Source organism: Rhinatrema bivittatum, chromosome 8 (assembly GCF_901001135.1).
Source record: "Rhinatrema bivittatum chromosome 8, aRhiBiv1.1, whole genome shotgun sequence".
Classification (NCBI taxonomy): Eukaryota; Metazoa; Chordata; class Amphibia; order Gymnophiona; family Rhinatrematidae; genus Rhinatrema; species Rhinatrema bivittatum.
This window is the reverse complement of record NC_042622.1, coordinates 171,733,565-171,756,732: the sequence shown is the minus strand read 5'-3', so window position 1 is coordinate 171,756,732 and position 23,168 is coordinate 171,733,565. Positions and strand designations below refer to the sequence as shown.

General features: G+C 44.3%; 1 protein-coding gene across 3 annotated transcripts in view; it reads left to right on the top strand.

Moving 5' to 3' along the window:
• Positions 1-11,320: 11,320 nt before the first annotated feature.
• LOC115096863 (multidrug and toxin extrusion protein 2-like) overlaps positions 11,321-23,168 on the top strand; it is a 30,439-nt gene continuing 18,591 nt past the window's right edge. For 2 of the 3 annotated variants that reach the window (XM_029612071.1, XM_029612070.1), the window contains exons 1-7: positions 11,321-11,521; positions 13,696-13,797; positions 14,813-14,881; positions 15,215-15,363; positions 15,874-15,916; positions 21,625-21,669; positions 22,823-22,920. In XM_029612071.1, the coding sequence (XP_029467931.1) occupies positions 11,357-11,521; positions 13,696-13,797; positions 14,813-14,881; positions 15,215-15,363; positions 15,874-15,916; positions 21,625-21,669; positions 22,823-22,920 (671 nt within the window). In that variant the 5' untranslated portion in view covers positions 11,321-11,356. Of the gene's footprint in view, positions 11,522-13,695; positions 13,798-14,706; positions 14,882-15,214; positions 15,364-15,873; positions 15,917-21,624; positions 21,670-22,822; positions 22,921-23,168 lie in introns of all 3 variants that reach the window. The other variant, XM_029612072.1, reaches the window with a different exon arrangement.

The following is a 23,168-nucleotide window of genomic DNA, read 5'->3' as shown; positions in this document are numbered from 1 at the left end:
CGGGGCATGTTGCGGCTGGCGCGACTTCGGGGGCGTTCCGGGGGCATGGCTGCGGCCTCCGGATCAGCCCCCGGACCAGACCTTGACGTGCTGGCAGCCGGCCGCACGCGCGCAAGTTACACCTGCTTGAGGTAGGGGGGGTGGGTTAGGGAGGGGAAGGTGCGGGGGGAGGGAACGGAGGCAGGCTGCAAGGCTCGGCGCGCGCAGGCTGCCGATTTTTGGCAGCCTTGCGCGCGCCGACCCCAGATTTTAATGGATATACACGGCTATGCGCGTATCTATTAAAATCCCATGAACTCTTGTTCGCGCCTGGTGCGTGAGCAAAGGTACGCGCGGGCGCAGATTTATAAAATCTACCCCATAATATTCTGGTACCTTATTTCCCAAGTTGGATAATAAAATAAACAGTGAACTGAAAAAAAACACCCCAATAATGTGAGTGTTTAAGGGCAAATTTTCAAAGGGCCACGAGCAATAGAAATCGGGACTTATGCGTGTGGCTGAGCCCTGCCACACCGAACGCATTTTCAAAAGGGCCCGGCCACGCGCATATAAGTCCTGATATGCGCACAAGTGCCGGACCCTGAAAAAGGGGGCAGGGTCTGGGTGGGGCAGGTCGGAGGCCGTTGGCTGCTGTCCCGGGGAAGTGCGCGCTGGCAGCTGGCTGGCGCACAGAAGCTACTTCTTCTCAGGAGGCGCAGTAAGCAGAAAAATAAAAAATGTTCAGGTAGCTAGGTCGGGCTTAGGGGTCAGGGTGGAGAGGGGAAGGGAAAGGAAGGTTAGGCAGGGGGATAGGAAAGTCCCCCCCCTCCTCAATCTGCTCCTTAATTGGAGCGGACTGGGAGGGAATTGGAGCAGACTGGGAGGGAACTGGGGGAGGCCCGATTGCGTCACCGTGCATAATTTACTAAAATTCACCTCCCCTGCCTGCGCCGCCTGCACATGCGCGCCCGGCCAATGGATTTTATAACACGCAGGCATCCATGTGCGAGCGCTCCTTTTAAAATCTACCCCTTAGTGCTGGGCATCGATAAGCAGTGAGGCAGTCAGCCTTATTCAGAAAGGACCCGTTTTTCGCATTCTGTGCACTTTGGAAAACTGTTTATGGAATATGGCCAGAGGGCATTGAGGATATTGTACTGCAGAGCAGTCGATGATACACAGTCTCTGATGATCTGAAGCATCTGCCCATCTGTATGGAGATTCCAGGAATTGTTACTTTAAAGGCAAGCTCGCACTGTATCCTGTTCTCACGGGGGTCGCGTTTAAAAGGAGCGCAGGCGCACGCGGTTCCCGGCACGTGCACATGGACGCGCCGATTTTATAAGATAAGCGCGCATGTGTGGGCAGCCCACAACTCCACACGTGCAGAGGGGGATTTTACAAAGCAACACGTGGCCCCCCCATTTCCCTCCCAGTCCGCTCCACTGGGAGGGAACTTTCCTATCCCTAACCCTGCCCCTAATCCTACCCTAACTATCCCTAATTTCTTTATTTTAATTCTTACTGCTCCTCTGGAGCAGAAGTAATCTGCGTGTGCTGGCCGGCTGCTGGCGCGAGCCTCCCCGGGACAGCCTACAATGCCGCTACCCAGACCCCGCCCCCCCCCTTTTCCCTTGGCAGGCACGTCTGCGTTTACCAGGATTTACATGTAAAAACCCCAAAATGTATGCAGGTAGCCCTTTGAAAATCTACTCGACAGAGTATTTCTGGTTCCTCAGCTGCCTTTGTGGTTGTAAAATGTTCTTCGTGTTGATAATAAACAAGTTCCACATCCAGCCCTTACTATCCAGAAAACAAAATTCATTGTTGCATCCAGTTATTTATTTATTTAAAATGTGCTTATCTTCTGCATGTAGCAGGCTACGTGGCTTGCAGTAATCAACTGTGGCAAACACAAAAGCTTGTGCCACTGTCCAGAAGTCTTCCCTGGTTAAAATAAATATTAACTGCCGTACCAACTGCAGGTTTAAAAATACCTGCATTAACAACCGACTTTACTTGTTTAAAAGAAAGCTGAGAATCCAATTTGTATACCCAAATCCCTCACTGTCTCTGAAAATGGCACTGCAACCTCATCACAGCCTAAATAGAGGGAGGCATCTGGAACAGGAGATGGAGGAATCCGTATAGTTTCAGTCTTACATGGATTTAAAAGAAATCCATTGATTTACCATCTGTAGAACGATGGAAATGTTGCATAGCAATGAGGGAAGAGTCCGAGTGCAGGAAAGCCTCTGCAGCTGCTCCAACCATGATTAGTTGTGCTACGGATAATCTGATGCACACAGGGTAATTTTCAAAGGAAAATGTAAATGTAACATACAATCGTAGCAATTTTCAAAAGCCCATTTACCCTGTTAAGTGCAGTTAACACAGGTAAAATTGCTACAGTGTATGCCCTTGAATTGCTAATAAGTTTTACCTGTGTTAAGTGAACTTAACGGGGGTAAATGGGCTTTTGAAAATTGCTACGATCGTATGTTACATTTACATTGTCCTTTGAAAATTACCTCTTTAGTTAAAAAAAAAAAAATGGAGGAAAAATTCCTATGTCACTGGAGGACAATATCACAGGATTCCCTTAATAGCTCACCCATTCTGAAATTAGTCTGCTAGATGGAACCTTTGCTCTAATCCTGACAAAGAGACATTAACCAGCAAGAGGGGCAGTGCTCATTCTGGTTTTCATCACAGTGGGAGCAGCAACCTCTGTGTGTGGGGAATGTATCAGAGATCGCTTTTTACCAGCTGCATGAAATAAAATAAAACTGCCAGCTGCATGAAATATAAAACTGTACACTGTATCTTGAGGTGATATTGGGAGTTATTAAATACAGTGGTCATCCTACTACTATCAGCTCAGGATCCGTATCAACCCGATCCAGTAAAGTCCGTGGGAGAGCGGACTAACGCCCGCTCTCCCGGCGCGCGCACCGGCCCCTCGCCGGTGCGAGCGATCCAGTATTTAAATTAGGCGACACGGTGCAAACGAGGAAAAGGAGGCGCTAGGGACACTAGCGCGTCCCTAGCGCCTCCTTTTGGCCTGGAGCGGCGGCTGTCAGCGGGTTTGACAGCCGACGCTCAATTTTGCCGGCGTCGGTTCTCGAGCCCGCTGACAGCCACGGGCTCGGAAACCGGACGCCGGCAAAATTGAGCGTCCGGTTTTCGGCCCGACAGCCGCGGGCCAAATTCAAAATTTATTTATTTTTTTTTTTTTACTTTTTTTTACTTTTGGGGACCTCCGACTTAATATCGCTATGATATTAAGTCGGAGGGTGCACAGAAAAGCAGTTTTTACTGCTTTTCTGTGCACTTCCCTGGCGCCGGAAGAAATTAGCGCCGACCTTTGGGCGGCGCTAATTTCTTAGAGTAAAATGTGCGGCTTGGCTGCACATTTTACTTACTGGATCGCTCGGGAATACCTAATAGGGCCATCAACATGCATTTGCATGTTGAGGGCGCTATTAGGTGCCGCGGGTGGGCCGCGTGTTTTCCTCCCCTTACTGAATAAGGGGTAAGGGAAAACACGCGTCCAGAGCAGGGTGACAGTGCGCTCCGACGGAGCACACTTTACTGGATCGACCTGACAGTCCAAGATTCTTATTCTATTTCCTCTGCCCACTTGTGAAGTTTGAAAGGTAAAGATTTTTAACCACCAGTAACTTGAAAAGTGGCCCAAAAATCTTAAAGCAGGTGCACAAACTGTAGGCTGATGTGGTCCATTGACTTATTATGTGAACCTAACATGAATACGGGCCACTACAAATTGTAGAAGTAGTCTGACAATGGTACAGGTTGGATCACTGTCAGCTTAGGTTCTCCATGAAAATGTTACAAAGGAGAACTAAAGACCAGAGGATCTTAAAAAAAAACAAAAACACAGCATAAGCTGACCCCAAAAATCATAGCAAATAAAGTCATCTTCCAGTAGACAAAAAAAAAATCTTCATGCTAGTGAAAAAATTGACCACCCATCTTTTGAATGAAAGATTGACTGGACTTCCAAATGTAGCCTGTGACCGTTTTACCTCCTGTTTTAGAGACAAAATCAATAAGATTGTCCAGGACCTTGAAAGGTATAAAACCTACCAGGGAGCAAGACACCAACAGGCGTAAGACAAAAAATAAAGACATTCCCCCAACATCAGGTCTTGACACAGCAATTCAGCCCAGAAGAACACATTCACCCTAGTCAGGAGGGCCATGCATGGAGAGACTGGACAGCAAGAGTGGGAGCCTGTGTGAGGGAAAGCATGTGTGTGAGAGAGCCCATGTGAGAGTTTGTGTGTGTGTGTGAGAGAGCCCATGTGAGAGAGAGTTTGTGTGTGTGTGTGTGAAGAAGGAAGGAAAGAAGACAAGAGGAGAGTGAAGAAACGGAATAAAAGAGACTCTGAAAAAGGAATTAGGATAAGATAGATAAGGGGAACAAAGAGACTGGAACCAACTGATTAGAAAAATAAAATCAGACAACAAAGGTAAAAAAAAAAATTTGCCTTTCAGTAATTGGAATATGTCATCTTTGGGAATGTGCATTTCTTATATATTTTGTATTTTGCTGTTTCTTCAGTAGTCCAGAGTTCACAAAGTCTGTTTTTTTAGGTTTCCATGTCAGTTATGTCTGCATGTTTGCTTCTAATTTGTAGTCCCTTATTCTGTATTGGGTAAGGGTCTGTCTGTGTTATACAGAAGGGCAGTATTTTGTCTAGTGTGTAGTTTCTCTGTAGGGAGTTGTAGCAGTTTGTCTTGTTCTGTTTGCCCACAAGGTGGTGTATTAGTATTCTAGGACTTGGTGTAATGCTTGCCTTTGCTGCCTTTTTGTAGATAAGGTTGCTGTGTTTGAATCCTGAGAGTTAGTGCTGTTATGGTGTGGCAAGGTTCTAAGTGGGGCTTTTTTTGTTTGTTTTTGTTTTTTTGTAGAGATTTGTCTTACTTCACAAAATGTTTGGCATTGGAGGGAGTCTTGATGGACTCTCTACCTGGGTAACATTAAGCTAGGTTGAGAGAACATTGTACAAATCTCATCGTTGTGTGAGTTTTCTCACTCTGAAGGATATCAAATCTTCACAAGAGAGCACTGTTCTGTTTGTACGTCGCACTCTGCATGTCAAAGTGGTCCCTAACCCCTACACTACTACCTAAACCTCACCTTGAGTTATTAGGTGGGCCTCCTATAGTTGCATAAATAGCTAACTACTACAAGGGCCTTATAGATAGTTCTCTCTCTCTTTCTCTCTCTCTCTCATGTTAAGGCATTTTTCGTGTGTGAAAACACCATAACACAAGTTGGAAAATAACTTGAGCCCTCTAGAAACAGGGAAATGCCTATACTACCTGAATATAAGCCATTTTGAAGTGCCTGAAAGGTGGAATATAAATCAAATACCAATATACAGAGGCTGCTTGAAAGTTACTCTCTTTAATAAAAAACCTACTCAGCAGACACGCATTCATATGGCCACAGGCCATTCAGCCTTTTAACTCTTGCAAGGAATGATTGGCCTCGCAATGGCTTATGCACAGAGAGGTGTGATAGGGAAAAGAGAGTGTGGATTTTGTGTCACTACAAAAACCCAAATCTTCCTCAGCCTTCCCTTACACAGAGCATGGAGCTTGCATAACACCACAGCCTGAATTTCTTAGGTGTTCAGGGGTCGCAGGAGAGGCTGATTTATAACTTTCATATAAAAGTACTGTCCTAACCGAATTGGTGAACATTAACGCTCTGCGTCATCGCTTATGAATGAGATGATGGAGAATAGCAAGGTCCATTAACCAGTACTGCATGACCTTTCCCTCATGTGGGAATGCACTAATCCGAGGACATAGTCAGGCTTTGTATGTCAAGAGAAAAATTACAAGGTAGATTTCTATACACAGAGCCTTCCACAGCGCTTAGGAAGCAGAGTGTACACTTTGTTTTTTTCAATTTGTTTTATTTGGGGAGTGGTTTGTTTCAAATAAAGCAAACAGCACAATTTAAAATTAAAAAAAACAAAACAAAAAATTATCTGAACTCCCACAAAAAAAGGCCCACCTGACAAGCCCATTGCCCATACACCCAGAATCTTACCCCATGAAATCTTTAAAATCTGTTTTAATCTTTGCAGGGAAGGAGGGATCCCCACCTGCAGACTGTGGGTGGCTATATTGTTACTCTCTTCAGCATGATATGCTGCCTGCCTGTTTGCACGGACGAAAGTACTAGCGGTGCCGGCCATGGTCTGCTGGAGGCATTGGTGTGGCAGGACTGACTGGGGATTGCTCCTGCCCTGGGAAGACTGAAATGGACTTTAAAGACTTCCAGGCTGATGCAACCAGCCTATCATGTGGGTTTACTTGTGTTTGGGCGCATGTTTCAGATGTGCAATAATGCAGCAAGAAGATTATGGCATCCGTAATGTGCACCCTAACAAAAACGTACCAGATAGCGTCCATCACATTTAAATTCCGTGTAGACGACGTCATTAGTCATTACCATCTGATGCAGGAAAGCACTGGGTGCCCAATGCACACTTTTTAATGTGGGGAATGTAACTCCAGCTCCGAAGATAGAATAAAGTTAACTCGCAGTCAAGGACTCGTGAGAAACATAAAAAAATATGGTCCTCCGTGTTGCAATAAGTGTCTCTTCCTTCTTAGTGTCATCCTGACTCTTGAATTTGCTGCTTCAGGTGGAGAAAAAAAATATATACATTGATTTGATCAAATGGAAGCACATCTTTCTTAACACTGCACAATTTAGATGCCCATAGCAATGGACGCCTGATATAATAAACGTCAACATTAAAATCAGCTAAGTCTATGAACCTCAGCAAAAGAAGCAAAAAGAAGCACATTCAAAACGTGAGCTGCTCAAAATGGATTGCCTGATGCACTAAACTCCTATGAGCGCCAGAAATGAACAATTCTTCCTTAGCACTCCCTTTTTTTTATGCTGCCCTGATTTCACTCTCATTTAAATACTGCATCGGGCGCACAGGGGATGTGGATGTGCACGTGTTAGGGAAATAGGCACTCAACACAAGCACCTTTTTTTTTAATTCTCTTTTATTAAAGTTTTTAGCATAGAAAACAGTACAACCCAAAATTATCAATACAAATAACAGATAGATGAGCAATGTCGTACATGTCCCCCTCCCTCCCCCTCCCACCAATACAGCAGTGTGTTACATAATAAACCAGCAAAAGAACGAGAACAATTCAGTGCATATATGGTGACTTGGGTGCAGGCCAAACATTTTACAGTAACATGGTCACATTTGGTATGTGACCATGTTACTGTAAAATGGTTTGTTTTCTTCATGTTCATAGTACCTCATGTTCATTGTACCCGCCACATGGCGACTGTTCAGTTATTATGTAAACCGGTGCGATATGTATCCTATACAGGAACATCGGTATATAAAAGTTAAAAATAAATAAATAAATATGTCTCGTCCACATGAGCTTCAGACCCTAATGTTGCCAAAAATCCTGGTCCTTTACATATATACATGGTAAGTTACAATCAATTAATATAGGCCACAAATGGTTGCCAAATAGTGCGCAAGGAAGCAAGTTTGTCACTCTTTTCAGCAGTAAGTGAAGCTAAATGATGATAAGTATGCAATTTAGTGATAACAGCCAGTAAGGTTCTGGCAGCTATAAATACATGAGTGCAAAATTTCTTAGTCCCTACGAGCACCTGTTTTGAGTGCACAGCTTATTGCATTGGCCTATTCATGAGGTAAGAAGGTCTGATGAAGGTTTTGATGGGGTAGGGGCTGGACGGTTTTTTTTTTTTAAATAATGAAACAAAGAAAAGTGAATGTACTTTCATTTTTTCTTTTCATTTCATTTTTAATTTTCATTTATTAAAATGTATTAATCGCTTAACGCAAATTGGTCTAAGCAATTTACAAATGTTACATTCACAAAATAAAAACATACAATACAAATAAAATACAAAAAATCAAGTCAACAAAAACTTATTCTATTACAGAAAACAATTGCAGGAAGTCTTACTTAATGCATTAGGGGAAGGCTAATTTCAGTAAATACTTTTTTAAATGCATTCTGAATTTTTTTAAGGAGTCTTCTAGCTGAAGCTCAAAGGGTAGCGTATTCCAGAAAATTGGAGCAGCAATAGAGAAAGCCAACTCACGTGTAGTGGCAAGGCAAGCATGACGAACAGATGGAATGTCAAGTAGACCTCGTTGGGAAGATCTCAGCTCTCTAAATAATTTATAGATTTTTAGAAGTGCATTAGGTTATGGGCAGGAGTGTGAACTCAGCAATTTTAAAGTTGTCATACAGAATTTGTACTGAATTCTTTGACCAACTGGAAGCCAGTTTCATTTTTGAAGAATAAGAGAAATATGTTCATAGCATTTGGTACTTGTGATTAGTCTGGCAGCCGAATTAAGTAAAAGTTGTAATGCGTATAATGAATTGGATGGAAGACCTAAAAGAAGACTATTGCAATAATCGATATGAGGAAAAATGATTGCCCGAACGATAATAAGAAAATCATGGAAATAAAGCAGATGGCGTAAATCTGTCAAAAGATGGAGTTTATAGAAACTATTCTTTTCAATGAATTTGATATGTGGACGAAAAGAAAGAACAGAATCCAACCAGACACCTAAACTTTTGATTGGGATGTTGGTTGAAAAAATAGTATTTTCGAATGAAATAGTTTGACTAGGGAAGTTTGAATGAGGCCAATGAATAAGAAGAAATTCTGTTTTAGAAATATTGAGGGAGAGTTTATTTTTATGAAGCCATTGTTTAACTGACGATAAACAGAGGTGAAGGTGTTCAAGAGTTTTGTCCCATGTTGATTGTAGTTGAATGTAAAACTGAATATCATCCGCATATATTTTATATCCGTCAGTAACTGTTGCAAGTAATTTGGTAATCAGAGCAAGATAGATATTAAATAAAACTGCTGACAGGCTGATCCTTGTGGTACACTGGATTTTAGTTGATGTAGTTTGATAATTGATTATTATATTTGACTTGTTGCAATTGATTGTTTAGATAAGACTGAAACTATTTTAGTATGTTTCCAGAAATACCACATTCACGTAATCGAAAAGAAAGAATTGCATGATCAACTGTGTCAAATGCTGATGAAATGTCTAGTGACACCAAGAGAAATCATTGACCAGAATCTAGATCTCTTCTAATGGAATCAACAAGGGAAACTAACAGTAATTCAGTGTTCATTGAATGTCTGAAACCGAACTGATGAGGGTCTAGAATGTCATTCTCTTCTATGAAGATGGTAATTTGATAGTGTACAATAGATTCAAGGACTTTGGATAGGAACGGCAAAGATGAGATTGGATGATAATGTGAGGGATCAGATGGATCAAGATTGGATTTCTTAAGAAAAGATTTGATGACTGCTCTATTGAGGCAGTCAGGAACATGATCAGATTGCATGGATGCATGGATACATTGACAATCTTGGATAGTAGCAGAGCAATAATGTCTTTATATGCTTTAAAAAGCACTATAGAGACATTAGCAGCCGGGCAGACTACATTATTGTTATGCTCTCCTCCTCCAGAGGGGAGGAGTTAGCAATCTGTTATCGCTCACCCCGCCAGGAGGGCGGAGTTAGCAATCTGTTCTGCATTTCTCCTGAAAATGAGCAATCTGTCATGATCTGCTCCTCCAGAGGGGAGGAGTTAGCTCTCTGTAGTGCTTACCCCGCCAGGAGGGCGGAGTTAGTAATCTGTTAGCGAACTGCTCTTCACCCCCCTGTTCAATGACATCACTGGGGGGCATGGCTTCCAGGCCAAGCTGACATCGGGGCTGAGGCGAGCGGGAATAGCCGGGTGTCCTCTTACATGCCTCTCTCTATGGGGCCAGTAGCTGTCAGTAGGCCCGATAATCTGGAGAAAGGGGACAGAGCAGTCAATGCAAAGGCTGCCGTAAGACTTCCCTCGGCGTCGCTCGCAGGCTCTTCACCCCCCATTCGATGACATCACTCAGGGGGCGTGGCTTCCAGCCCAAGCTGACATTGGGGCTGAGGCAAGAGGGAATAGCTGGGTACCCTTATACACGCCTCTCTCTATTGGGCCAGTAGTTGTCAGTAGGTCTGATAGTCCAAAGAGAAGGGACAGAGCAGTCAATGCAAAGGCTGTGGTAAGACTTCCCTTGGCGTTGCTCACGGGCTCATCACCTCCCCCTGTTCGATGATATTACTGGGGGGCATGGCTTCCAGCCCAAGCTGACATCGGGGCTGAGGCGAGCGGGAATAGCCGGGCGCCCTCGTACACGCCTCTCTCTATGGGGCCAGTAGCTGTCAGTGGGCCCAATAGTCCAGAGAGAGGGGATAGAGTGGTCAATGCAAAACAAAACAGGAAATTTTATATAATGACCTCCATGGCATTCCCAATCCCAGCTACCCTTAAGAGCTGGTGCCTGTGAGGGCTGCACAGTGATGCTTCTCAATACCACTGAGTCTAAACTGGTCAAGAATATTTACAATGATACTGCAACCCGGAAAAGCTCCCCAGCAGGAGGTCTGGTCAAATAAAGAGGGAGCCCTCTTAGCATCCTGGGGAAATGTGGTAGGGGTGTGCAATTTTTTAGGAGGATGACAGTGTGGCAACTGCAACAGTTTTTGGCCAAAAAGGAGGAAGCCTCCTTCCTAAGAAGAGAGAGTTGATGACTCAGAGTGCAGTCAAGGCCGGTGCAACCAGGCGACCACAGAGCACTTGCTACGTTTTGGGGGGGGGGGGGGGGAAGAAAGAGAGAGAGAGCACTGGAAGAGGGTGACCATAACTCACTGTATATCTACCACTGTCAGAGTTCACATTGAACTCGAGGGGGGGGGGTTTGGGGGGAGGGCAGTGTTACATTATTCTGCCTAGAGCACCATAGACCCTTGCACCGGCCCTGCAGGGTTCACATCTGTAAGAGCTGCAAAGTCACTTCACCCTCTAGTGCCTCAGCCCTCTAGGAATAAGGAAATCCAATACCTGAATGTAATCTGCTTTGAAATATCAGAAAAGGCAGAATACAATCCAAGTCTTTATAATTCTGACAAACAACTGTAGAGAGCTCAGTCCCTCAATAAAATTAGTAAAAGAGGCAGAGATTTAACACTTTTCTTTCCTAGCTACATTTGGATCAATTCCTGGTTTGTAAATCTTCCTTAACTTTTTTCAATCGTAACTAAACACTTGGCTGCTGCCAGTAAAGTAGTGGCATGGAGGTGGGGCGATGTTCTCTTAACCTTTCTCCCTGACTGAAGTTCACTGCAAATCGTTTTTTTTTTCTCGGGGTTGGGGGGGGGGGGAATAAATGCAAGAAACCTACTGGGAGCAGCCCTTTTGTTAGTGACAAGCAGAGGGACATGGATGAGGATCACAGCGCAGGCAGGAAGAGCCGAAGCCCCGCGGCGGCCCTGAAGGACTGGCTCCCTAGCAGCTCGCAGCTCCTTCTGCAAAGGATTCATCAAGTGATGCCGAGGCCCATCTGGGCAGAACTCAAGGCACTGTTTGCATTAGCAGGGCCCCTGGTAAGCTTGGGAAGGAGGGGCCTCAGCAGCTCTTGACAGATGGGGGGGTCTAGTGGAAATGGAGCACTTCATTCCCTGACATCCAGCGCTCCCAGCTGAATTTGGTTTCGGAGGAAGGGGGCATTTGGGATTTTCATTTCATTCATTTTGAGAAATAGTGTGCGCTAGTGTTTCACTTGGGCCAATATCTTGCAAAGACAAGATTGGTAAAACCAGCAGCCTCTGAACTCACAGTTTTCTTGGAGGATTCTAGGCTGCAATTTCTCTGTGATTCACTGTGGGCTACAAAGAGAAAAACAGTGGATTTAAAGAACTACTTTCCATCTATGGAAGGAGTTAAAATGGCAGCTCACACATGCACCACTGTTTTTGAGTGAATGGAGCACTCAGACAGAGCGTTAAGAAGAGTCAGGAAATGTGCCCATAATAAAAATGGATTTTAACGAGTCTATGCATAACGATGCCTGCTAAAATGTTTAACTGGTGATGCACTAGATTTGTTTTGTGCACCCACTAAAACAGTGTCACTATAGCGAGTGTACAAAATGTGCACGTAGACTACCCTACCAAATGCAGTGTTGCTGCAAGCTGCATCGTAACATCTCCCATACTAAGTGCCGTAAGATGAAAGGGCCAGTAAGCACCAGGGATTCCATACCGCCATACTCCAGTCAGGTCCAGCAGCCCCCGATCTCCCGATGGCCATCCTGACTGACACCCCTTCACACACACACACAGCACCTTCTTAACTCCTTGGGCTGGCTACCTCGATGACAGTCCAGAGCCCCCCTCTAACTCTCTGTCCCCCAGACGGCAGCTTGGGTTCCCCCCTCCCCGGCTATTCCACTCCTCCAGAAGGCCCACTGGAAGGCCCCCCCTCTTGAGAGCAGACTGCCCAGTGTTGCTGCCTTCACCAAGTGGCAAGCCAGTGAGCTCCCCGGCACCACTGCAACGTACAGAAACGTCGCTCGGGACAGGGTGGCTGGAAATATTTAGCATTATTAGAACTATACAGACTACAAACTGGGCTTATGATGATGAAAGAATGCGGAGGTAATTGGGCTTATTGCAGAGAAGGAAGGTGGAGGGTCTGTCTTTGATTCTCGGGTCTCACAAGAGCAGGCAGAAGAGATGTTAAGGGCCTTCCCTTTCTTGTTCTTCCTTTTTTTTTTTTTGTTTCTTTTTCACTAACAGTAAATAAATGAAGAAATACCTTTTTTGGGATGTCTTGTTTTACAAAGAAGAGAGTTGGAAAGAAGGGCAAGAAACTGCAAATTGAGACTAACAAATGCATGGAGAGGGAATAAGGGAGGAGAAGGATTAATCAGATGCAAAGATATTCTGGGCCAGATGGAGACTTGCACACTTACAGCACAGATTGTAAAAGGTCCTCGCTGAATGAGGGAGCGTCAGGGTAGAGGGGCGCCCCACGCCCGAGACCTTAGTCTGAATTTAGAGGCTGAACATAAAAGGAAATGAAGTCAGAGAGCTACTGACTAAAGCAAGCTGGAGATCCATTGAGGACTCTTCAAGCTGATGAAAGAGACCTCTCTGCCTCCAGACCTAAGCAAGGCTCCCTCCAAAGGAGAGTCCAGCTCGATTAAAACAAAAGCAGAGAATATGGCACAAGTTCAATCCAAGAAAGGTAATCTTTTAATACAAGCTGGGCTTGACTGTCAAAGTGGCTGATGCCCATAAGACCCCATGGTGCTTTGAAAATCAGTCAGGGGGTTGTACATGTCAAAGTCCATTCATGAAGTGAAACCCCCGTTTCAGGAGCAGGTGTAACGGTCTGCGGGTACAGCGACAACCTGGGAATTTTCAAAACTGAAAATTCAGGCTGATGTAAAATTGCCCTCTCTAGGAGTATATCAGAGAAATTCACAGAGTTTTGTACTACCTTCTGTACATTCAAGCACCTGATTATACATCTAGTGTGCTCTCAAATTATTTGAGGAGTAGCTCTTCTCTAGGTCAGATAATGATAAATGTTGTCAGCTAGATCAGGCCACAGCAAGCAAAATATCTTTTTCGGTGCTTAAAAGCCCTGAAATCTAACAAGTCTCTCAGTCTGGATGGACTTACTGATGAATTCTATAAGATCTTTAAAGGTCAGTTAATATCACCCTCACTGAAAGTGGGTAATTCTGGGCTTTGCTTTTATTTCTGCTTAGTTCCTGTCTCAGCTAATGACCTTCATGATAATTATTGTGAGCTCCATATTCTGTGGACACCTGGGGAAGGTGGAGTTAGACGCTGTTACCCTTGCCACGTCTGTAAGTACTGATGTAATATTTTAATCTCCAGCCTTTCTTTTTTTTCATTAAGTCTCTCTTGCCTGCTCTCTTTCATTATTCCTGGGTATTTGACACCGCCTTGGGAGTTATCGTACCTGACCCCCTGTAACGTCTTCCAGCCAAGGAGTGGCCTGGGTTATAGCTTTTTGCAGAGCTGCACACATCTCTCTCAATCACCAGAATTGGCTGAAGTGCTTGGGCTAAATAGAGAATGGGGTCATTTACGTAAAAGCTTTTATGTACTGTTTTGGATGGTTGTATGCCCAGAGAAGCAGTATTATAAAAGCTTTTAAATAAATAAATGACCCAGCTTATCTATTTAGTCCCAAGCACTTCAGCCAGTTCTGGTGGTGGAGATAGATGGATGTAGCTCTCCAAAGAGTTATAACCCAAGCACCTCCTTGACTGGTTACCATGGTTGGTACGAGCCTCCAGCTCGGACTGGGGAATGTTCCTCCAGAGTACTCCCAAGACCCTGATGACCTGCTGGCTTGAGCCGAGCTTTTACTGGAAGGCCAGAGGACCAGCCCTCTCAGTTTTACACTTTTATTTTTCTTATGGAGGGTAATTTTCAAAGTTTTATCCCGCAAGTAAAATCGCCTGTCCAATGTGCGGGTAAACTCATATGTATATGTCATGTATGCGCATAAGTTTACCCAGACTGAGAGGGGGCATTCCCGGGGGAATGGGGTTTTGTATTGTCAAAAGTATGTGTGTAAAATTGCTGAAAAAATTGCTGTGCACATCATAGCAAGCGGAATTGTGCGCAGATAGTTTTGGTGGGGGTCCTTTTCAAGGTGACCTTGTGCAACGTTAAGTTCACTGTCAAACTGGTGTAATTTATGTGCCATCAGATTTATGTGGACTGTCACAAACTTACCCCCACAGCCACACATTTGCCGTCGCACCGTACAGTGGGAGGACTTGGCTGTAGAATTTACTAAATGTGAAGACTGATGGTGCCTGTCCTCACCCTCCCTGCCTTGTGTTGCAGGTGATCGTCGTGATGGGTATTTCTGTGGGCATCGGCTTATCGTCAGCCTGCGACACTCTCATCTCCCAGGTAGAAGCTCGCTTCATGATCTCTTTCTGAAATGACTGAGAAGGGCCACGTTAAGAGCAAGCCTGCCTTTTATTTTGTTAGCGGTGCTGGGGTTGGTGAAGGGATGTATGTGTTCATGGGAGGGAGCCCGTCAGGATTTTTCTTGCATTGTCTTTCCTGTGCATTTTTGGCAGATTTCTTTGGTGATGTAAGGTGAAGTTGGGAGCAGCTGTTGCTGCTATCACTGTAGTGACCAGGGTGAATGCATGTCATCTGTACAGCCAGTAAAGGTGAGAACTGAAATGGGGTTTCTGTCTGGGACTTGGCACACTCTTGGTCCATTTGTTTCCGCAGACTTTTGGAAGTAAGAACCTGAAGCGTGTGGGGATCATCCTGCAGCGGGGGATCCTCATCCAGCTGCTCGCCTGCTTCCCCTGCTGGGCCCTCTTCATCAACACTGGCCAGATCCTAGCGCTCTTCAGACAAAATCCGGCAGTGATCAGGTTGATCGGAGCTTTCACGCGATTCTTCTGCTTCACTTCACGTCTAAGCGCCTGTGCTCGTTATTCTCTGGATGATGAATGCAGGCTGAGCTTTACAATCCATTTGCATTGAGTAGTAGAAGTGTCAAAAGTCCATTGTTTTTCATCTTGTAAACTGAATCAATCAAGTAAGTCTTAGAGCAAGAAGACCTGCTGCCTCCCACAGATCTCTTTATCACAAAAAGCAATTTTCATCACTAAGATATACTAAAATATAATAATAATTATATATATATATATTTACAATTTCCAGTCTGTCTGGGTGATGTAAATAGGGCAGGAAGTCTGATTGCCCTGCTGGCTCGATTCTCATTAGCCCTTGGTTGTAGCCACATGACAATGGATTCTGCTCCCACAGCTCCTGGATGTGAAGCCAAGCTTTAGTGCTGTGCTGAGGAGGCAAGAAGGCATGCTAGGGCCAAAAGGTTTGCTCTTCCTTCCAGCTGAGACTTTATTTTTTCTTTTTTTCAGATTAACTCAGACTTACGTGATGATTTTCCTTCCAGCACTGCCTGTAAGTTGATGTTCCTGCTGAGCTGCCGCTTTTCTCTGGGTGACTATCCCTGGCTTTGTGTGGCGGGCAGCTCCCACTCTCACCACATTCAACTCTCTGCCTCACCCTGACTCCAGACCAGACTCTCCCTGCTGATGAACTTGCTCTGGTCCCACACCCCACCCCCGCACCTTTCCCCTGGGCTTGTGATATGCACAATAATCCCCATTCAGAAATGGATCACATAAAGCAGAGTTGCACTGACTTCCAGCTGAAAACAGGATTTCATTCAAAATTCTTTGCTTTGACTTTTATTATTATTAATTTTTTTTTTACTTGATTAATTGTCATTTCTTACTGCAGTAAATCAAAGCGATGTACAATTAATAGCAAGAGGTTAAATTATACAGAACAGTAAAATAAAACTAAAATATGAATAACATGAGTGTAATTACGAAATATGGCATAGTAAAAAAAATCACAAAGTATGTAAGTATACTAATTTAGAAATAAAATTTAAAAAATTTAAGTTATGAGAAGTTAAATATAACAATAAAACAATGGCTCATAAAATAAAATAAAATAAAACAAGACAATCTTAAGAAAAAAATACTATGAAAGAGTAATAAAATAAACACTATAACTGAACATAAATATTGATAAATGAAATAGCAAGAGTTAGATATACCTCTGCTATGACTGACCTAACAAAAAACCTTTAAGAGACCCCTAAATTTCCTGCAGTCCTTCTCTGGCTGCACACTTAGAGGAAGATAGTTCCAAATGCCAGGAGCTGAGCACATAAAACAACTTTCTCTGGTGGATTCAAGCCTAATCTCTTTGTGTGAGGGGACAGTAAGAAGTTCTTGATTAACAGAAGCAAGAAGTATTTGATTGGGACAATAAGGCTTAATTACATTTGCAAGATAAGGCAGTGAACCATGTCTAAAAGCTTTAAATGTTAAACCAGATGGCCCCTGATTATTTCTCCCAGCTTGTGTTCTCCAACACCCCCTCAAGAGAAGGTTTCTCCCAAATGACCCTTCTCTTTTCTCTCCCTCCGGCTTCAGCAAGATTAAGCTGCACTAGACTTCCTGCGCTCCCTTGCTTTGCACCTAAATTCTGGAACGAGATACCACTATGCTTACGCCAAGAGACTTCAGGAAAAGAGTCACGGCCTTCCCCTAAATTCCATGGTTTAACTGTGAGAAAACTGCCTCATCCCCTCCTGAAACTTAAATTATGAGACCGGATCATTGACCACAGCTGGGCTTTTCCACCCAGTGATCGTCTGCTCCATTGCACGAGGTTCTGGCCCCCCCTTTATTTCTGCACTGTCCTATCTGTCCTATACCCTTACACTCTGATCCATGTAATGGACTCATGGCACTACCATTCCTTCTACTACCCCAAATGACAAATTCAGACCCCCTTGAAGCTCCAGTTTTATCTCTACAAGTCCTCCTTTGTGTTCCCTATGTTGACTGCAAATCCTGAAGCATTGTAAAGGGAACTTAACTTTAATCCGCCTTGAGACTAGTTTATAAATAAAGGTGGAATATCAAAAGTTTATAAATCAATAATTAATATTCCACCCATAGCCCCCCTAACAACTGCAGCAGTTCAGGCTGCGGTCCCAGTTCTTCTACAGGTCACTAGGAGGTACACTTGGGGTTTGCTAGCCCTAAACTGAGGCACAGAGGGGAGGAAAAGGCACTGATGATAGGATGCCCTGAGAATCCCGGCTCGAGGCTGGCCCTTTTCTTGGAGGCACTGCCGCCGAACGAATGCAAGAGTCCAGCCCTCTGCTCACAGAGTGCATCATACACAGCGGCATCATCCAGTCTGCCCAGCATAGGGCGGGTAACTTAGTAACACTGCAGGTACCACCTTATTCAGCAAGCAGGCGCACAGGTTGCACCACTTTCCAAAGGGAACACGTGCATCGGCTTTTGCTTTTGAAAATTATCTCACATACATTACACCTGCTATCTGGAGCATGCACATTTCTGGTATAAATTTACATGCAGACTTTCTAAAATCATCCACCTAAGTGAAAACCCCTCCCCAACCCTGCCCCCAGGAATAGACATTTTATAAAATTCCTTTCCCCATATGTAACCCAACAATAAGTCTGCATCCCAGCCCCATCTTGTCTTTTACTTGACATCTATTACTACTACTACTACACATTTCTGTAGCACTACAGGACATACACAGCCCTGTACAAACACACGCAAAAAAAGCCAGTCTCTGCTGAAGAGAGCTTACAATCTAATAAGACAAACATACAGGAAAAGAGACTTGGGGCATTTCATAAGGCAAGACAATGGTTAAAAAGAAAAGAAAAGAAAGTTATTTAACAAGACTAAAAGCAGACAATCAGGCCTAAGATTTAAAGCAGCCTCAAAAAGGTGGGTCTTTAGATGGGATTTAAACACGGCAAGAGAGGGAGCATGATGCACTAGTTCAGGAAGACTATTCCAAGCACATGGTGCAAGCCAGGTGGAAAGCACAGAGTCTGGAATTGGTAGTAGAGGAGACGGGCATGGATAGGAGTGACTTATCAGATGAGTGGAGTGCATGAGGAAGGGTGTAGAGAGATATAAGAGAGGAGAGGTACTGAGGTGCTGCAGAGTGAAGGCATTTGTAGGTGAGAAAGAGGAGCTTGAACTGTTTGCAGGAGCCCAGTGTTTTCAGAAGAGGGGTTATGTGAGCATAGCGACTTTGGCGACAGATAAGTCACGCAGCTGAATTCAGGACAGATTGCAGTGGAGAGAGATGGCTCGCCGGGAGTCCTGTGAGGAGCAGGTTGCAATGGTCTAAGTGGGAGGAGATGAGAGAGTGGATAAGGGTTCTGGTAGTGTGTTCAGAAAGGAAGGGATGGATTTTGGTGATGTTATAGAGAAAGAGTTTTGGATATGCGTAGAGAAAGAGAGAGGAGTTGAAGAGGACTCCCTAAGTTACGGGCTAATGAGACCGGGATGAGAACTGTGTTATCCACAGACGTTTCAGCTCTTTATATTTATTTATTTACTTATTTATATGGCCATACCGTCATTCCAAGAGAAGATCACAATGGTTTACATCATGACATAAATATAATAGATATCCAATTACATGCACATGATGAGTTCTTATATCAATACTCAATAATCAAATGCAAATGAGGACTACCAAACTTCTCATTCTATTTCACCCAACGTATTTCAAAACTCAGGGGCGGATTTTAAGAGCCCTGCTCGCCTAAATCCGCCCAAATCCGGGCGGATTTAGGCGAGCAGGTAAGGATGGGGTTTAGACAGGGCCGGGCGGGTGGGTTAGGTAGGGGAAGGGAGGGGAAGGTGAGGGGAGGGCAAAAGAAAGTTCCCTCCGAGGCCGCTCCGATTTCGGAGCGACCTCGGAGGGAACGGGGGTAGGCTGCGCGGCTCGGCGCGCGCCGGCTATACAGAATCCATAGCCTTGCGCGCGCCGATCCCGGATTTTAGCGGATACGCGTGGCTCCGCGCGTATCTACTAAAATCCAGCGTACTTTTGCTTGCGCCTGATGCGCCAGCAAAAGTAGGCCAAATCGCGCGGTTTGAAAATCTACCCCTCAGGGAATTAGTATCAGAATATTTGTGCTCAATCGTTTAGGCTCTTGCCCTTACAGGGCTACAACCATATTCATGGCAACAGCTGCACTTGATTTTTCACCTCATTTACCAATTCCCATTAAAACACAATTTTTATTTTTCAACTTTTTAAAATTGCACATTAATTTACTATGTCACTTTTTTCTTTTTTTCAAAAGCACTCCGTGAAAGACATTGCAATGTTTTGGCGGCTCATCTCGCCTGCTTCAGGGGATTCTTCTCATTTAGTTGGCCTCTCACGGCTCCTCCCTGCAGCACAAAAAACGAACCGCGTGGAGCGGCCTCAGAGGGAACTTTCCATTCAACCTCCCCCCCCTGCACCTTCCCCTCCCTAACCCACCCCCACCCCCCCGGCCCTATCTAAACCCCCTCCCTACCTTTATCTTAAAAGTTACTACTGCCTCCGGGTAGTAGTAACTTACACGCGCCGGCACAGCACGCCCTGACACAGGCCGCTGTGTCGGGGCACTCGGCCATGCCCCCGAAACGCCCCCGAGCTGGAAACACGCCCCCGGACACGCCCTGAAAACGCCGCGTCACTCCCGACATGCCCCCCAACATGCCCACCCCAGGCAAGCCCCGGGACTTACGCGCGTCCCGGGGCTTGCGTGCGCTGCTGAGCCTATGCAAAATAGGCTCGGCGTGCGCAGGGGGGTTTTAAAAGGGTTACGCGTGTAGCTTATGCGCATAACCCTTTTAAAATCCAGCCCAATATAAGGTCCATAAAGGATACGAGTAAAGTCTTGGTTGAGCAATTTTTTCTGAATCCAAATTGGTTTGGATGTAAAATATTGTGGTCATCTAGATAGTCGTCTAGTTGTGATAATACGGCTTTTTCAATAATTTTGGATAGAAAGGGCAAGTTGGATATAGGTCGATAGTTTTCCCATTTGTCAATACAGCTGATTTTATTTTTTAGGATAGGTTTTATCACTGCTTGTTTCGCCCTATCTGGGACTAGACCTTCAATGAGATTGATTGATTAAGGATGTGATTGTTGGAGTGATAGTGCTATGTATTAGTTTTAAGGGGCTAGCTGGGATAGGGTCGAGAGGGTGATTTGCAGGTTTTAACTTGGAAATTATTTGTGTGATTTGTAATTTAGATATTCTGTCGAAGGTGGTCCATTTAGCTGGGTCATAATTTTCTTCATGTTCTCTGGTCAGTGGGAATGCAGAGAATTGTTTTTTTAGTCTGGTTATTTTTTCTGACAAATGATTGGCGAGGTCGTTACAGGCATTCTTAGAGAAGCTGTTGTTGCTCGAGATAGAGGACGATGGGTCCTTGATTAGGTGTTTAACGACATCAAAAAGTAATTTGGAGTTAAATATCACTCAATGAATCTGTTTAGCATAGTGTTTCTTCACTTTTTGATAGAAGACCAGTATTGCTGAGAGTAGTGATCTATATTTTCCAAGTGATTCTGAAGTCTGGCTTTTCCACCAAAGTTTCTCAGATTTTCTCAGTGATTGTTTTGTATGCCTTAATTCTTCATTGTACCAAGGTTTCTTGTATTTAGAGGAATGTTGGTAGGATTGGATTGATTTTGTTTGGATTGGTCTTAGGTTGTCTGCTATTTCTTTAACCATGATATCCCATGTGTCAAATGATTCAGAGGCATTAGGAAAGTTGTGATTAGTTTATCTTTTATAGTGTCAGCGAGTAGCTCAGGCATTATCTTTTTTCTGAAGGTGAATGTCTGGTTGATGTTTGGGTTTTTCCACATTCTCCCTCCACATCCATCTCAAGGATGCTCCAAAACCGCTACAGGTGCTGCCCTTCACCAGTCTATTGCTAGGCCATTTCATGACTTGACATCTTTCTCTGTGATTCTGATTAGACCCATCACTTACTCCAACACCCAGGCCCCTTCCAGATCTTCTTACCCTGACATTAATGAGGCTTCTGCAGAGGTGGAAAAGTGCCATGCATTGTGCCGAAAGAAGCACTCTCACTACTGCCGAACCTTTCACTTGTTCAAGCTCGGGATGAAAAATAATTGTTATTTTGGTTTTGGGACAATACAAATATGACACAGTTAGTATTCTGTAACTGTTTTTATTCACATGATGCTTTTTACATTCTTTCTTTCAGGCAGCATTTCTTTACCAGCTAGAGACAAGATATCTGCTGAATCAGGTATGGCCCCCATATGTCCGCCTGTATTCCCGGTACAGACCCTGGGATGGGTTTGTTGCATGTGGCACACTGGGAGTCATCCATGTCTCTTTGATGATAAAAGAGACTCCACCTTCAGAGGGGCTGATGAGCAGGCTTTCCTCTTCTGGGCTTCTCATGCTACCGGATACCGTCTGGATTTTCAGGATTTGTTGACTAGCTGAGTGTGGCCAACTGAAAGCTTTGTTCACCGATGTTACAGGGGTCCTGTAAGGTCCCCATCCTCTTAATATCCTGGCCAGTGCCTTTAGGTAGATTCAAGCTGTCCCTGCCCCCCCCAGTGGTTCATAGCCCTGCACTTGCCCTCCTGTACCAGCTGAGTGCCAACATTCTCTCTCAGGCATAACTCACCTTCCCTTCTGGCCTTTTGCTGTGGGACTCGATCTTAAAGATAATTCAGTTTGCTTCTTGATAAGGTGACATGGAGCAATTATGTTTACATGTCTTCATTTTTGTTTTCTTTATGAATTTTATTTTGTATATGCAGGTCATGTTGTTGTATTTGTTATATTTTATGCAAATTTTATGTGCAACTTAGGTGTGCATATTGCTTTTGAAAATGAATTATAACTTGGAAGGCAAGTTATAAATGATTTTAAATAAATAAATAATCAAACTGTGCAGTTTGGGATAAAGTCCACGGGTACTTTATACCTGCAGACTCTACTCCAGTGTTCAGAAGTATGCAGCAGAGCTTTCCCTTTGAAACGTGCCCTGGGTACAGACTACATGGGAATAAAATGCATAATATTGAAAACTGCAATCTATGCATGTTATTCCCTCCCACCCCCAGCCTAATCACCATCCCTGGGTCTGCCTCCTCTAAGAGTAGATAAAAGTAATGTACACTCTGTTAGTCATATTGAGGGAGTTTGCCCTCAGAAATTGCTTTCAAAATTGTCCTCTTATTTAGCAGAAAGTGGGGGTCACCTCTCATTCCTATGTGTGCTGTGCCTGCCTGGTTCAACTTGTAATGTCTGTTTGAGTGGGGTTTGGTTAAAGAGCACTTTATAAAAATGAAAATAATTATGAAGAATGAACTAAACTGGTGCTAGGAAATTCAGTACCAGGCTCTCTGTTTCCTGCCATTTTCTCCAATGTTTTTGTACTTCAGGGAATAATCTGGCCTCAGATCATCACCAGTGTCGTAGCCAACATCATCAATGCAGTTGTAAACTATGTCCTTCTGTTTGTCCTGGACCTGGGAGTGGCGTGAGTAGAAGCTGAAACTTTAGGGGCTGGGAATGGTGTGAGTAGAAGCAGATCATTTAGGAGTTGGAAGTGATATGACTAGAAGCAGATCCTTTAGGATCTGGGAATGGTGTGAGTAGAAGCTGATCCTTTAGGGGCCGGGAGTGGCGTGAATAGAAGCTGATTCTTTAGGGGCTGGGACTGGTGTGAGCAGAAGTTGATCTTTTAGGGGCCAAGAGTGGTGTGAGTAGAAGCTGATTATTTAGGGG